At 34.8% G+C, this 17,167-nt stretch overlaps 1 protein-coding gene across 1 annotated transcript in view; it reads right to left on the bottom strand.

Moving 5' to 3' along the window:
• Positions 1 to 17,167, bottom strand: part of Trank1 (tetratricopeptide repeat and ankyrin repeat containing 1) — a 99,598-nt gene that overhangs the window by 53,720 nt on the left and 28,711 nt on the right. The window contains exon 8 of the mRNA XM_003473389.5: positions 7,555 to 7,725. Coding sequence (XP_003473437.2) covers positions 7,555 to 7,725 — 171 coding nt within the window. The remainder of the gene's footprint in view (positions 1 to 7,554; positions 7,726 to 17,167) is intronic.

Genomic DNA, 17,167 nt, shown 5'->3' with positions numbered 1-17,167 from the left:
CCCAACTAAATTTCCCTTAATTGTCCCCTGGTTTTATGACTTGTTATGAGCAATAGACCACAGTGGATATGATTTTTATGCCAGTAATAGCCTGGACCTTAAGAAGCTTTGTATACTTTTATTGGCCATGAGAACAAGTGCAGGTTAGCCTTAATGGTTGATAAGAGAGACAAGATACAACAAAAAGGAATCAGTTCCTTATTCAAATTGAGCCTCACAAATACTGATCAGCCAAGATCAGAAAACACAGCATGCACTTGAAAGAGTTCAGCTAAAACTAAGAATAACTCAAACAAAATACAAATCAAGAGGTAAATAAATGCTTCTTTTTTAAGCTACTAAACTTTAGGGTAGTTTATTCAAATAACTAATATAAAAATTTTGGGAAGTAACAGCAAGATGGTAGCTTAGCGCAATGGCAACATCCAACTATATGCCAGCCACCCAAATCTGTTTGTCATATTAGCAAGTAGAAAAGCCCAAGTAAGGAGGCATCTCTCTTTCCAAGGAAAATAATATGAGAACATCCTTAGTTCAGTTTATTATAGAAGGTAGTTATGATTACAAAATACCCATTGATTATATGCTAAAATCACATTATACCCTCAAAGTCATTGTTAGTTTTAATGAAATCTACTGAACAGACATGGAATAAAACTATACATCCATTTTCTTAGCAAAGGTAAATGGCATGGCTCACAGTATAAGGGCTATGATGCTGTGAAAAGATGAATTCATGTACAGTGTTATGTTCTACCAGAATATAAATATGTTAAAAAGATAGACTATTTGAACATGGCAGAAAAAAAGTTAAAAACATTCAGATAGATTTCCCAAAAGAAAACCCTGAGTTAAGGAATTATGTAAGGGGAAAGACCAGAAGGGGAGTAAGGGAAGCAGGATAACAGCGTAAGAGGAAACCAAATGAAAGCAGGAGTTCAGTCAAAAATCCTACAGAGGGTGGGCTCAGTTTGGTCTGACAGGGACCCCTGAAGTTACAACTCACATCTAAGAATGATCCCCACATAAGTCAAGGGAAAAGGGTCTCATACCTATTAGTCACTAAGGTTATATTAAAAGGATGGAAATTCCAGGCACTTCTGGTTTGAAGGAGCATGAACAAAACAAGCTCCAAAACTGGATGTGATGTTACACACCCGTGATCCCAGCACTTGGGAGGCTGAAGAAAGAAGATTACTGCAAGTTAAAGGCCAGACAGAAACATTTAGCAAGTCCCTGTCTCAAAAAGCAAAACGAAATAAAAACAAACAAAAAAACCCAAGGCTCTCTAAACCTAAAGACAGTTCTTAAGAACAAGGCAAGCCTCACTTGCTGAATTTTCAAAGTAAAAGCATACTAAAGTCAGGGAGCACACAGGTAAGAGATCCAGAGGGAAAGGGAAGGCGTAGCTCTGACTTTATCTGATATACTTTCTGCTACACAACTAGATCACATTTTAATAAATCAAGTCAGAACACCAGCAGCAAGCACATACTAACTTCTGCGGCAAAATCATTCATTGCTTTCTAATCAAGATATCTTCAGGTGCCAGGTAGAAGTTGGGTCTGCTACAGTACCATACTCCAGAGAACAGAAAATGGGAAGCGTTTGCCAAGGAAGGAACTGTATTACCTTAGCTGGAGTCTCACCTTGAGATAAAAAACATGTGGGTGATATAACAATGACAGACTAGCATGCCTGGACTATGCTGTATTTTCATTCTAAAATACTACAAAACTCACAGTACATAAAATAATAGGACCCTTGGTAAAAGAATTTCTTTCACTATCAAATTGATAAAGACTTGCTGCTTTTATCCCTGCACAATGCCATTCAAAGCTTTTCAGGAAGATCATTCCTCTCCCAGGAAAATTCATATAAAAGCTACATGAAAATAAACAGAAATGCACTAAGCTTGACAATAAAGAGAATTAGAAATATCTATGTAATTAACACATAATTACATGGCTTAGGCTAGTTAAGAAGGTAGTTATAGATTAAACTTCAGGCATTAGGGACAAAATAAACCACCAGAGCACATCATCAAGAACATAAAAATGCATAGAAGAAAATGTATAGAAGATTGTAAATATGACAAATGGTATCCCTGGGTAGAAGGGCTGTGGGTGATAAATTGTTTATTTCACTGAACCTTTCTAATTTTTTTTCTAAATTTACTGGGAGCTTAACAAGAGACAAAAGAAACATCAGGATACAAAGTTGCTTATACATTATTATCAGACATTTTTTTAAAAAGCGACCATTAACTAAATAATAATAAGAGAGACTCAATAAAAATATGCCAAATTTGCTGTGTGGTGGTGCATGCCTGTAATCCCAGCACTTGTGAGGCTGAGGCAGAAGAATCACCACACATTCGAGGACAGCCTGAGCTACATAGTGAGTTCAAGAATAATCTGAACTATATAGAGAGATCTTGTCTCAAAAACCAAAATGCCAAACTATAGCTGCAATAAAATTTTATAGTATATTTTTCCATAATGTTATTCAGTAACTATAAACAGATTTGAAGCTAAAAATTAATTGGTCTTATGAAGTTGCAAGTGCTCAGAAATACTAGGAAACATAAATAAATCATTTCAAAATAAGAGGTTTTATTTTTGCCCAAAATCTTTCTTTCAAGATATAAAGGGCAAATATTACACTCAATGTATCAAGTTAAATTAACATATCTATCTATTTTATAGAAGAAAATAAAAATATATTATAACTGTAAATGTATAGGATAAGACTAATCAAATCACACTTTAATTTTTATGGCAAAAATATCTGTAAGTATTAATATTTTCTTTCCTATATCTCATACACGTTTTTTAAAAGATTAAAACATTGGTTTAGGGGCCGAGGATTTAGCTCAGCAGCACGATCATGAGGTCATGAGTACAATCCCTGGTACCAAAAAAAAGATTGGTTCAGAAAGGGATATCATAGATATCCTTTAAATCAATATCCCATGCCTGGATTAACTGGAAAGAGGTAATCTCCTGGGGTTTAGCACACTGTTGGATTGGATTTGAGTTCACTAGAAAAGACAAAACAAGACTGAATCGCAAGATCACAATTACAAGGCAAAGGCTATATATTTGTTCTTAGTCTGAAGCAAAGGGCTGACACTAAACAAAGTGGATGTGTTGCCATCTGGTGGTGGTCATGAAAGGCAAATAAAAATAATTCTATAATCTTGACTATTTAAGGTTAAAACTTTGCTCCTCTGGGGCTGGGGATTTAGTTTAGCGGCATAAGCACCTGCCTTGCAAGCAGGGGGTCGTGAGTTCAACCCTCGGTACAGGTAAAAAAAATAAAATTAAAAAAAAAAACTTTGCTCCTCAAAGTGGCCCCTGACATCCCCTGACACCTGGTGAGGAAACCCGGTGAATCAAATATTTGTGTGCAAGTTAACACTGGCAAAACTGATTTAGAGAAAAACAAAAATCTTCAACAAGATCCTTTATCCCTCAAGCTTTATTTCTCATCTAGATGCCAATTAGCACCTTGCCAGCAAAAGTGAAGTACAGAGACCTTCAGAAACAGTTAAAGGAAAAAGCATCTTTTTTTGTTTTCTTGAGAAAGCATATTTAATTCTAGTCTATACAAGGAAACATTCATTCTTTCATTTAGGTACAAAAACTTGTATCCTAATGGTGCTGTACTTAGTACTAGAGATTTTTTTTTTCCAAAAAATATCATCAAATCAGACTCTTTGGTCAAGACTGTCAGTACAAATATCCTAGCAGCAGCATTTCTCAAAGATGATAATTTCATATGTGCCTTCAGTGGATGAAGGAAGGGATTAAGATTCATAGAAACAAAGATCTACCTTCATTCCCATGGCCGGGGACCTTTCTTTTGATGCTTTCACTATCTTCTCTTCTTCTCCTAACCTGGATGGAAAGACCTTTCAGGAGGGCTAAAGTTTAAAATTACACTGTCCAATGCAATGACCACTGACTTACTTACACTGAAGTTAAATAAACTTAAAATCTCCCTGCTGAATCTCCGTATGTGACTAGTGACTTATCATATCAAATGAAGTAGGTAGAGACCATTTCCATCATCTTAGAAAAGTATATTTTACATAGCTGGTCTGGAAAGATTCCCAAGCCTCACTTCAGGTTTTAAGGTTTATGAAATGGGCAAAATCTTGGAAACAAAATGCATGTATACAACTCTACAGAACCATATGGAGATATATATATAGTATATATACAACCTCATTCAGATATCATATTCAGAGATTGCCTTCTACAAGCCCTAACTACTATCATACTCTTCTTTCTTGAATCTTATCAGTTCTTTTTACTTTTAACTCACTGTTTATCTAGTTTTCAATATCCTCTTACCATGCAAGAAAATCCTCATGGTAAATGTTTTGGAAAGCTTTAAAATAATCCAACACCCAAGAACTTTGCTAATAAGCACTGGGGACTATAGGCTTAACTATATTCACTGCTATCACAGGCCATCTGGTAAACAAGAGCCTGAAATGCTGCACCTTCCTCTCATGCTTTTCTGTAAAGCAAATACAGATGAATTCTGAGGAGTAAAAAGAAGATAGGCTGAGATTCTGTTGATTCTTCTCTGGGTTCCAAATCCTATCTCAGAAGATGCAGTATTTTTCATGATTAGAAGATACTCAAAAATTATACAAGAATATTAAAATAATAAAAACTAAACATGTGAACATCATGCTAAAGGCTATAATACTAAATATATGCATTATTCTGAGAATCAAATTCACCATTAATGAAGCATAATTTTGCTAACAAATCTGTCATTTCCTTTTTGGTACCCTTTTTGCTTTTTTGTTTTTGTGACATGGTCTTGCTATATAGTTCAGACTGGCCTTGGATTCAAACTGTAGCCCAGCCTGGCCTCAAACTTGTCATAATCCTCCTGCCTCAGCCTCCCAAGTGCTGGAATTAAAGGGATTTGCCACTGTTATTTTAAAACCTAGATATTCAGTGGCAAAGTAACCTGTGTAGTTCACTTTTTTAAAGTTCTCAAATTATGGAAACCATTTTAAAACTAAGATTACAAACAAAGCTCTTGGAAAGTTCTTTACAATGGTTTGTTATAGTTATACTAACTCACAGAAGAAATTACAATTTCTTTCTCTTTTTTGGGGGGAGGGGTGTCTGTTTGAGACAGGGTATATAGTTCAAACTGGACTTAAATTCACTTGGTAGCTCAGGATGGTCTTGAACTCGCAATGATCTTCCTGCTTCAGTCTTCCAAGTGCTAGGATTATAGGTGTGTGCTCCACATCCAGCTAAATTGCAATTACTTAAAACGTATGGTCATTTAAAAACTAAACATGGTATGTCACAGCTTGAAAAGGACATCTATGGGGAAAAAAAGAGAACTCTGCAAATATATTTCACTCTCCTCATTATCTTTGCTTCATGGGAACCATAGAAGACATTTAAATAAACATTAAAACACAAGTGCAGAAATGCCAGTTAAATGAAAACCAGTTTCAGTATCCCAAAACATAAATTTTTTCTTACTCTGTCAATTTAATCTTTCCATTAACAGACTATCTCTGCCCCAACACACATTCTCCAGAGGTTGCATTCACATATCTATTCAGGAAAAGGAGTGTTTCTGGAGAGACAAATTTAAATAATTCTAGGACATGTGCTCTAATCACTTCCAAAATATTGACCAATCTAGTTCTACAATATAGTTCACAAATATAAACACCCAAATATCATAAGATGATTAGGAAAAAGTAATTGTACTAAAGAAAAGCAAGAAAAGAAATCGACTAACCCCAAAAGTAACATAAATAATTCAGGGAAAAGAAGAGAATATTCTCTAAATATATATAAATATCATTAAATGCAATTCATGAAGATGCAGCAAATGCAAAACAAGAATAAGTTGCTGCAATAAAAATATTCAGAACAAGAAGAAATTCTGAGAAAGTAAAATTTCTTTTCCAAATTTAGAGATGTAGCAACGGATAAACTAAATTATAAAAGGAAAAGTTCAAGATCTGGAAATAAAAAAGGAGGCAGAAAATATTAAGAAAAAGGAGAGAGACATATTTAAGAAGCTCATGTACTTAATGGTAGTGCAAAGAGAGAAAAAAAAGAACTACTGGGAAGGAATAAAGTAACTGATAATTTTTCCTAAGCGAGAAATGACAGATTAAAAGGGATCAGCATGTGCCAAGCAAGAACAAATAAAGAATCACATCATGATGCATGCTGAGAATAGCTTGAATTCAAAAAGAGAAAATTCTAGAAGGAAAAAAAATGAGACTGCCATCAGACTTCTGACCAGCAGCAATGGAGACCAGAAATCAATTTCTTCAAAGGTGTAAGTTACTAGGTTATGCACTGTATTTCATAAATCTAAAGATAGCATGCATTTTTGAATACATCAGAAAAGGCTGCCATTAAACTATGACACATCAGTGGTTGTAAAACATACTCCAACTAAAAGGATGATAAAATGTAGGGAGAAAGTATAATTTATTATTCATGGGCTACAATGCCTACACTCAAACAAGTTATTAATTGCTATGAAGATAAAATAAAGACATTTTCAAAAATAATGAAAGCCTATATCCATGCCTCCTCCATCAAAAGCTCACTTAAGTCCATACTCTAGCAGATTAAGAAAGAAATCTATGTAGATAAACATGAGCCACAAGTCATACACAAATGCAAAAAGCACAGGAAATATAGCAATACATACATGGTTCAGCAAATGGGTATATTTAAGAGTATATCATATTTAAAAAGCATGTTTTTCACAACATTTACTGATTTATTTCTCTGGGTCCAGCTACACTCATAGTTATAGAAAGAGTAATACCAACAGATGGAAGGAGGGAGGAGAAAGAAGGAGGGGAAAAGAAGTTGAAAAAAGAAATAAGATGTGTATGTACTACCAACACCTCACAAGGAACATAATCATTGTATCCTGAAAACATACAATAACAAAATATAAAAATTTTAAAGGTAACATTTATATAAATCATACTACCATGTAAGTACAACCCACTAGTTTTCAATTTTTAGAATCAATCTAGAGATGAACCATGGAAAACTTAAGAAATACAGTTAAGAAACACAGTGGACATGATAACATTACTAGATAAAATCTAACAAGTAGGACTGACAGTCAAGCACCTCACCTTATATACTAGGTCAGTGGAGGCTGTCTCAAATTAACAAATCAAGAAATACACATATATTTTTAATTGCTTGAAGTGATTGAGGAGCAGGTTTGATTTTTGTTATCTCTTATTCTGTGTGATTTTTTTTTTTTTGCTGTGCATTTGCATGGAAAAAATTATCCATATTATCTAAAAAGGGGGAAAGTTCCTATAACATCACAGGTGCTTTTTCAGTAAGAGTTACCTTATTCTCTCTTCTCAAAAAAACCAACAAGTTTTCTGAACATTGTGGGAGGAGTGTCTCTCTTCCTTCTATGTATACCAAGAAGGGACAAACATTTGTATCTAACATTACAGAGCCAGTTTTATCTGTCCCCTAAAAAGTTAATTTACTAGAACTGTACCTGATAAGTCCTTAGAACTTGTAGCCAGCTTTTCCAAGTGACTGTTGATTTTCTCAATAGCTTTGAAGTTCTTATTTCTCTTCAGGACATCCACAGCTGACCGAGACTGTCGATCCAGCAGAGTGGGGTCTGCCCCAAGCTGGAGGAGCATCTGCACATCCTCTGTTTGTCCTAGGGCAGTCCACAATAAGAAAGAGGCATTGTCAAGGCTCCTTCCATAAGGAGATGTTCCCATGAGGACCAGGACCCCTCTATTTAAGGGACCTACACTGCCAGCTCTAGGAAGCCCATCTAACTCCTCAAAGCAAGGAGTGCTGAGTGGAGTGGAAAGGACAATAGCTTTTAAGAGGTTCAGAAGTGTGCTCCTCTCTACCTTTCTCCTCTCTCCAAGGCAACAAGCAAGAAGAGGGGAAATCTGGTTACCAGGCAACAGTTACAGCTATAAGGATAAGAGCAAGCTGTGACTTCAGATTTCTTTATCCCCAGAGAGGAAACAGAATACTGTTGGGGGGGGGGGGGATTCCTGTTTGAGGACAGGAGAAAAAACTGGAAATTGTTTTGGCTTGGCAACGGGGTTTTCTTGTTGCTGTCATTGTTACCACCACCACTCCCAAGCCCAACCTCCATTCACTGCTCTGATAACTCTATTTATCAAGCATCAAGGTGTCTCTGTGATCACAGAAACAACAGTTTTCAGAATGGAACAGATATATCCCTGGGGATGCACAAAGACTTCTACAAGCACACACAGATAAATCAGTCTGGTTTCCACCTTACATGCATAATCTTTAGTAAAATTCACTGCCTGGCAAGGCATCTTTATTCCAAACATCATATTGCTCATCACATTCCCACCAACACACAGACACACACACCACCCATAGTCACAACTGCCTATCTCTCACTTTCCAAAGATAAAAATCTCATACTTCCTACCCATGCAAAATCTTACTCTGGTAGGCAAAATTCTAAGCCCCAAAGACTCTTGACCCATGGTATATGCAAACTTTCTCTCAGTTATTCATTCAAATATTAATCTAGGTGCTGCTGTGATGAGACTCCATAAATGTAAGTAAGATTCCTAATGAGTTACCTCAAGACAGAAATTATCCAGGTGATCTTGACCTAATTGTATAAATTCTAAAAGTTAAAATTCTAGAAGTCGGAAATAAATGGGTGTTCCTCTATGCTTACAGTAATTTGTTACACAAAACTAATACAACTACCATAGCATATTGTTCCAAAGGAAGTAAAAATTTCTAACCTATAGTGCATCAACCTAAGACTTTAATTGTCCAACCTAAGGGACAATTAAAAGTAACTGCTGCCTGCAAAGCACTTTTTTTTTTTCTTTTTATCAGTACCAAGGATCAAACTCATGACCACACACTTGCAAGGCAGGAACTTATACTGCTGAGCTAAATCCCCAGCCCACTTTTTTTTTTTTTTTGAAAGCACTTTTTAAAAGACAATGCAAAGCAAGGCATGATGGTACCTGTCTTAAATCACACCATTCAGGAAGCTGAGTCAGGAAGATTATAATGATTTCAAGGCCAGCCTAAAAAAAACCAAAACACCTACATTTCATCTCCCACCTAAGTACATCCAAAAAACCTACCTTCAAAACCGTTTTTTTTTGTTGTTGTTGCTGTTGAAGGAGATGAGGTATTGGGGATTGAACCCAGAGCTTTCACATTGAGCTACACCCTCAACCCTTTGGACATAGTGTCTCCCTAAGTTTCTTAGTTGTCACCAAGCCTAGCCCAAAACTTTACATTTAATCATTATAGAAATGTTAACTGTAATATGTTTTGATTAACTTTATAATATTTTTCATTCATAATTCAATCCACAAAACAAAATTTAAGACTTGGTAACTTAAAATCAAAGACATGTTTTTAAATTTAAAATTATATAAGTACTTTTATTTCAAAAGAATTAGCACTGATGACCAATAAGATATTCAAGCACAAAATATATTAGGGTAAACTTCTTTTTAAAAAGTAAACAGGGAAGCTGGTGATTTAGCTCAGCGGCATAAGCGCCTGCCTTGCAAGCAGGCAGTCCTGAGTTCTATCCCCGGTACCGGTAAAAATGAAAAAAAGACAAAAAAAAAAAAAAAAAAAAAAAAGTAAACAGGAAATATCCCAAAACAGGAACATATAGATGAATATTTTTTACTATTAAAATTCTTGTCTAACTTTTTTTTTTTTTTTTTTTTTTTTTTGGTGCCCAGGATGAAGCTCACAACTTCACGTTTGCCAAGTCGGCTCTTTCGCCACTGGCCCCGTAACAGCTGTATTTCAAAACATCAGTTTACACATAACTCTGAAAATTACCCTTCCTTACAATAATTTACTCAGTTTTAAAATTGCACATGTCGGGGCTGGGAATATAGCTCAGCGGCACAGCGTCAGCCTGGCAAGTGTGAAGTTGTGAATTCAATCCTCGGTACAAAAAAAAAAGAAAGAAAGAAAGAAAGAAAGAAAGAAAGAAAGAAAGAAAGAAAGAAAGAAAGAAAGAAAGAAAGAAAGATTCCAGATATCAACTTTAAAATATGCAAAGAGGAAAAGGTTTTCAAAATTATTTAAGGGGATGAGGAAGCAAAATTCAAAGAAAACTGACAGACTTTTTTTTTAAGTCTGACTAGTATTAATTCTCCTTTTTTCTGAGAATAACCACTTACTTTTCCTTTAGAAGAGCACCTCTTCCCAGTCTCCGCCTAACTGACATCATGAAAGTAAAAATCAGACACACAAGTCTGTCACAACCACATCTTCTATTGCTACTCACACACACAGCCGAACGTTCTCTGTCCCAGCATCCTCTTGGAAGGTTAACATGTGATCAGAATTCAGCCAATCAGATAATTCCATCCCTCTGATTGGTTCCATGGAAGGCATGTGACCAAAATCTTTTCAATTAGACGTACTGGTCAGAATTTTACTGAAGACTTCTTTAGTAAAAGGAGGTATACTTTTTGGATGAGTTTAACAGACAACAAACAAAGAAATCTTTAAGAGTTGGGGAGACAGCTCAGTGCACAGGGCCTGCCTGGCAAGCACAAGGTCATCGGTTTCATTCCTGATACCCCGAGAAAAAAAGAAAAAAAAAAAAAAAAAAAAGAACTGCTGAACAAAGAAATCTTTAAAACTGAGAACAAAGATTAAACTTCAAAAAATAGAGGACAAGAACATATAAAAGTGTTTATGTTTTTTATTTTTCACAGAAAAAGATATAAAAATGACTATTAAATACAAAAAAGCTCCCACCCACACAAATTAAAACAACACTGTAATAACAATTCTTGTCTGTCAAACAACAAAAATATGTTAAACTCAGTGGCAAATTCGGTTGGTAAATCTGTGGAGAGACACACTCATACACTGTGGTAATGAAATTGATGGAATCCTCCTACATGAAAACCTAATAATATCTAACAAATCTACATACACACTTTTACCCATGAGCTTATATGAAGAGCTATTTCAGGATATACTGTCAATGAAAAAGAAAGCAAAAGGTAAAGAAAATATAATATGACTTCATATAAAGGATATATAATAAAATACACATGTATCTGTTCACTGCTGCAAAAGAAATACAGGGGGAAAAATCTGAAATTAAAGAAATTGACTATCTACAGATAGATAATCAAACAAGTGAAAAACAGAATTGGGGAAGCAGCAGAATAGGGATAAGGAGAAATGGCTTTCTAAGTGCATATTTTTGCAAAGTTTAGGTTCCGGGAACACCATAGCAATGTTTAACATCCTCTCCCCAACTATACACAAATAAAACCAACCAAAATGTGAGAAAATCTCCAAATGTAATCAAAATACTAAAAAAGAGCCTAGGAGGCATACTAAAAATGACTAACACAGTCATAGCAAAGAGGGTAAAAGAGGAAAGAATACCATCTTTTCTGAATTCTCTAAGGTTAAAGACAAAAAACACTGTACAAAAATGAAAATAATTTTCTCACAGGGTTAATGAATTAGCGAATATCCAAAAACAACAACATACAGGTGAACTTAAAACTCATAGAAATGAACAAATAAGTAAAAATAGCATAGATAACAAATGTTACAAAGTTAAAAAGAATAAATGACCTTGGCACAGGACTGGAATCCGATGTTCCAGTATAAACTCATAGTTTTTAATACAGACAGATGCAGACAAGTACAAGATGGTGATAATCATGCTTCAGTTTGTATACATGTATGTCCTAGCTCTATCTGCTGAGAAATCCTAGAAAAATGACACCCTAGTTAGCAGTGTCATGTGTGTAATCAGATCATTTTTCCTATGCCAGTGATAGCAAACATTTTAAAGATCAAGTTCTCAAATTATAACTCAAAAATAACCCTGCGAAGAGGTGCTCTTCTAAAGGAAAAGTAAGTAGTTATTCTCAGAAAAGAGGGGAAATAATACTAAAGAGGCTTTTTAAAAAGTCTGTCAGTTTTCTTTAAATTTTGCTTTCTCATTCCCTTAAATAATTATGAAAACCTGTATCTCTTTGCGTATTTTTAACTTGGGTTATTTATCACAAAGTATTTACACCACAACTAAACCTGAATACTGAAGTTTTAGTTTAGAAAAATCAACTCAAAGAAGAAAAAGAGAAGAGAAACACCATAGAAAAATTTATTCAACAAAACAATTTCAGAAAATTCTTCAGATATTGAGAAAAATATGGGCACCAGGTACAGAAAATTCCAAAGAACCCAAATATACTTGACCCAAAAAACAAACAACCAAAAGTATTCTCAATGCAAATTACAATCAAATTGTCAAGAATAAAAGAGAAAGAAGAAATTTCCATTATACTAAATAGCAAATTTCTCAGCAGACATTTTACAGACCTCAGTGGAATGGAATGGCATATTCAAAGTCCTGAAACAAATTTCTGGCTGTGTTAGCTTTTCATCACTGTGATAAAATACCTGAGAAAAATGACTTAAAGGAGAAAAAATTTATTAAGGCTTACCATGGTCAGCTGGTTCCAATCCTTTTAGGCCTGTGGTAAGGCTGAAATATCATGGCAGATGGGCTTAGTAAAGGAAAGCTGCTTACTTTATGGCAGTTAGGAAGCAAAGAGAAGGCCAGAAAGGAAGGGACCAAACATAGTTTCCAAGGTAACAACCCCATGATCCATTGTCTTCAACTAGATCCCACCTTCCAAATTTCCATCATGTCCCAAAATGTCATCAAAGTATAAACCCATCAGTGGACTAATCCACTGGGGAAACATTTTATATCCACAATGTAACACTGACCAAAAATACTAGGATCCACCAAAGTTCTCCATCATAAATGAGGAAGAGTTTCCAAAACAATCAAAACAGAATTCAACACCATCAGATGGGCCCTAAAATAAATGCTTAAGGATGTCCTAGACTAGAAGCAAAAGGATGATAATGAGCATCATGAAAAAGAGTAGTACATAAAACTAAGATACACAAAAAAGAATCAAGCCCTGTCAATACAAAATACCACCAAACCACAAAGATGAACAAGAGGAGAAGGGAATAGGATACAGAAAACAACTAGAAAAATTAATAGAAGACAAGAACATATCATTACTTATTGATAATAACCCTGAATATAAATGATTATATTCCCTAATTAAATTATTTTGGCTGGTTAAATAGATATTTTAAAAACTATACCCATGAGCTGCTACCTCCAAGCAATTCACTTCACAAGACATGCACAGATTGAAAATGGAAAAAGTTGTACCCTGCAAATGGAAAACAAAAGTGAGACAAATAACTCTAGATATCAGATAACATAGACTCAACTCAACACTATAAAAAAAGAGAAAAAAGTGACCATATAGTAATAAAGAAACCAATTCAACATAAGGAAATGAACACTGTAAATATGCACCCAACACTGGAACATGCAATTATATAAAGCAAACATTATAAGATCTGAAAGAAGAAACTGATCTTAGTACAATAGTAGATGAGGACTTCATCACCCCATTTCCATCAGTAGAAAAATCATCTACAAAAAAAATTAACAAATAAACCTCATAGTTAAACTACACTATAGACCAAATGGACCAAACAGAAATTTACAGAACATTTCATCCAACAGATACAGAATACACATTCTTCTCTGCATATGGAATGTTCACCATTAGGCCACAATATGTCTCAAATTAACAAATATAAAATTATAGCACATATCTTCTCTAACTACAATGGAACAAAACTAGAAATCAATAACAAAAGGGCTAGGGTTGTAGCTCAATATTACAGTGCTTGCCAAATAGCACACATAGGGTCCTAGGTTCATTTCCTAATATCACACACACACACATAAAAGGATGGAAACTAAACAATATTCTTTCCTTTTTATTAGTACACAGACCAATGGATTTCATTTTGGCAGATTCATGCATATATGCAACATCTTTTGACTATCTCCATGCCCTACCCACCCTGCCTCCCCCTACATTCCCTTTCTCTTCTCTAATGCCTTTTCTACTTTAATGTTATGTCTCTGTATATTTTTAAGGTTCTATGTATGAGACCAAAATGTGGTATTTTTTCTTTTTTAAGTCTGTCTTATTTTAATATTATTAATTATTTCTGATTCTGTCTTTTTTTTTTTTTTTTTGTCTTTTTCCTTTTTATCGGTACCGGGGATCGAACTCACGACTGCCTGCTTGCAAGGCAGGTGCTTATGCCGCTGAGCTAAATCCCCAGCCCCTGATTCTGTCTTATTTTAATATTATTAATTATTTCTGATTCTGTCTGAAATTTTAATTTCATCCTTCTTTGTGGCTGCATAATACTCCATTGTATACCTATACATTTTCACCTAGGCTGATTCTATAGCTTAGCTATTTTAGCTATTGTAAATATTGTAATTCACTTAAACAATGGGTCAAAATCAAAGGGGAAACTACAAAATTTTTTGAAACAAATGAGTATGAAAAAAATATGGGAAACAAGAAAAGCAATATGAAGAAGGAATTTTATAGGAATAATTGGCTGCAACAAAAAAGAAAAGATAGAACAAACCTAACACAAAAAAGTAGAAAAAAGGAAATAACAATGAGCAGAAATAAGTGAAATAGAGTCTGAAAGACTCAAAAACTCAAAGAAGAATTAGGTTTTTGTAAAGATAAAGGTGACAAACCTCTAGCTGGCTAGCCAACAAAGAAAAGACTCAAATAAATGAAAAAGGAGACATTGCAACTAATACCAGAAAAATATAAAGCACCATTATGGACTATTAAAAGCAACTATATGCCAACAATCTGGAAAACCAAGAATAAATGGACGGATCCTAGACACATAAAACCTACCAAAATTGAACCATAAGAACGTGGAAAAACTGAGCAGGCCAATATCAAATAACTGAATTAAATAAGGAATAAAAGTTTCCAACCAAGAAAATCCTAGAACTAGACAACCTCACTGCTGATTTTGTCAAAATTGAAGAAGAACTAACACAAATTCTTCTCAGTCTATTTCAGAATTAAAAGGAAAAGAACCTTCCCAAACTCATTCTACAAGGCCAGTATTACTTTGATACTAAGACGAAAGAAAGATACAACAACAACAGAAAGAGGAGGAGGAGGAGGAGAAAACAGATGAACATAAATGCATTAATTCTCAAAAATGCACTAATAAAGTAAATCCAACATCACATAAAAAGATTATATGATATGAACAAGTGGGATTAATCCCAGAGAGGCAAAGATGGCTCAACATATGCAAATTGACAAATACAACACATTACATCAACAGAATGAAGAATAGAAACCATATGATCATCTCACCATACACAGAAAAAAGCAGTCAACAAAATTCATGATTTTAAAAAGCCTTCAAAAAATTAAGTATAGAAAGAAGATACATCAACACAATAAAGTCTATATACAACAGATCTACAGCCTACATTGCACTGAATGGATAAAAACTGAAATCATTTTCTCTCAGACAGGAACAAGACAAGGATGTCCACGGTTATCATTCTAATTCAATATATTTGTGAGAGTCTTCCCATAATAGTAACACAAGAAAAAGAAATAAATCATATCCAAATAGAAAAAAAAGAGGTAAAAGTATTAAAAGATCACATGATTTTACAGAAAAACCTAAAGACTGCATTAAAAATAACTGAGAACTAACTAAAAAATTTAATAAAGCTGCAGGCTACAAAATCTACTGCTTTTCTATTCACCAATAATAAAATTACTGAAGAGAAAATCAAGAAAAGAATCTCATTCACAATATCTACCAAAAAAACCAGGAATGAATTTAACCAACAAAGTGAATGACCTATATAATGCAAATTATATAAATGTTTATAGCAGCATTAATCACACCAGCAAAAAGTGAAAACAACTCATCTATGTATCAACTGATGAATGAATGAACAAATATAATATATTCATGGAATAGAATATTATTTGCTAATAAAAAAGAATGAAGTACTGCTAATTCCTCCTACAACCTAGATCAACAGTGCCAAACCTATGGCACTCACATTGTTTTTCTTTTAAGACAAAAGATGTTAATGGATGAGTTGGTTTTTTCTAAACTAAAAAGCTCACCATACAAGTTTAATTGCAGTGGTGACACTTTACAATAAATAAGTGGTCTTGGGGCTGTAGTTTGGGTACTCATCTTTAAAAGGTTCACCACCACTGACTTAGATTAACATTGAAAATATTATACCAGTGAAAAAGCTAGTCACAAAAAACTATACATTATGTATTTCCATTTATATCATATGTGCAGAGTCGGCAAATCCGCAGAGACAGAAAGTGGATTAGTGGTTCCTTAGGACTGGCAGAATAAGGAAAAACTGGGAATGATTGCTAGTGGATCTGGAGTTTCCTCCGGGAATGACAAAAATGATCTCAACTTGACTGCACTGCCACAGTGGTTGCAAAACTCTGTGATTTACTAAGCAGCGCTGAATTGTACACTTTAAACAAGGCGATTATATAGTTATGAATTACATCTCAATAAAGTTCAAAAACTCTATAGAACCTGTTTCTCCCGATGTAGGTTCCTGGACCCCCATTCAGTGGGGAGTGACCCTGAAGAAACAAGACTCCCTACTCTGCATGAGACCTGATGAAAGTAAAGGCTGCAGCTTCCCGAGAGGAACTACCACACTGGAGGTCCACAAACGAAGGCCTCCAAGCTGTCTAGTCCACAGGCATGCTTAATTCTGAACAGACATTCGAAAACCATAAGATTTTAGTTCTTTAAAAAATCCAAATTTCCAGTGTCTCTTGCCATCAGATACCAGCCCAATCTGCTTCTCATGATCAGCTCTAGGCTGCAGTAATACCAGCCACAAACTTCCCACCACTTCCTGTCACCTCTTTTCCACTGAGGCTGACAGTTCCTTAAAGCAGGGGGAAAAGTTTTCTTTTATCCAAAAGACAAAATGACTGAGCAGGCTGAGCATTTCAGGAAAAATGAATGCTCTCAAAGAGTACTACAGGAATGAACAGCCTTCCTGTTTAACAGATGAATATGATGAACACGACATCCACGACAAAAGAACCAGCTTTTCTCTGCATTTACTAGCCTATCTCTTCCACCTGACTCCTGTATGAGAGGACACACTCTTT

The sequence above is a fragment of the Cavia porcellus genome, unplaced genomic scaffold (assembly GCF_034190915.1).
Source record: "Cavia porcellus strain 051 isolate PalLab524CR breed Dunkin Hartley unplaced genomic scaffold, mCavPor4.1 scaffold_13, whole genome shotgun sequence".
Classification (NCBI taxonomy): Eukaryota; Metazoa; Chordata; class Mammalia; order Rodentia; family Caviidae; genus Cavia; species Cavia porcellus.
Note: the sequence above shows the minus strand (reverse complement) of the source record. Positions and strands in the feature narration are given on the sequence as shown.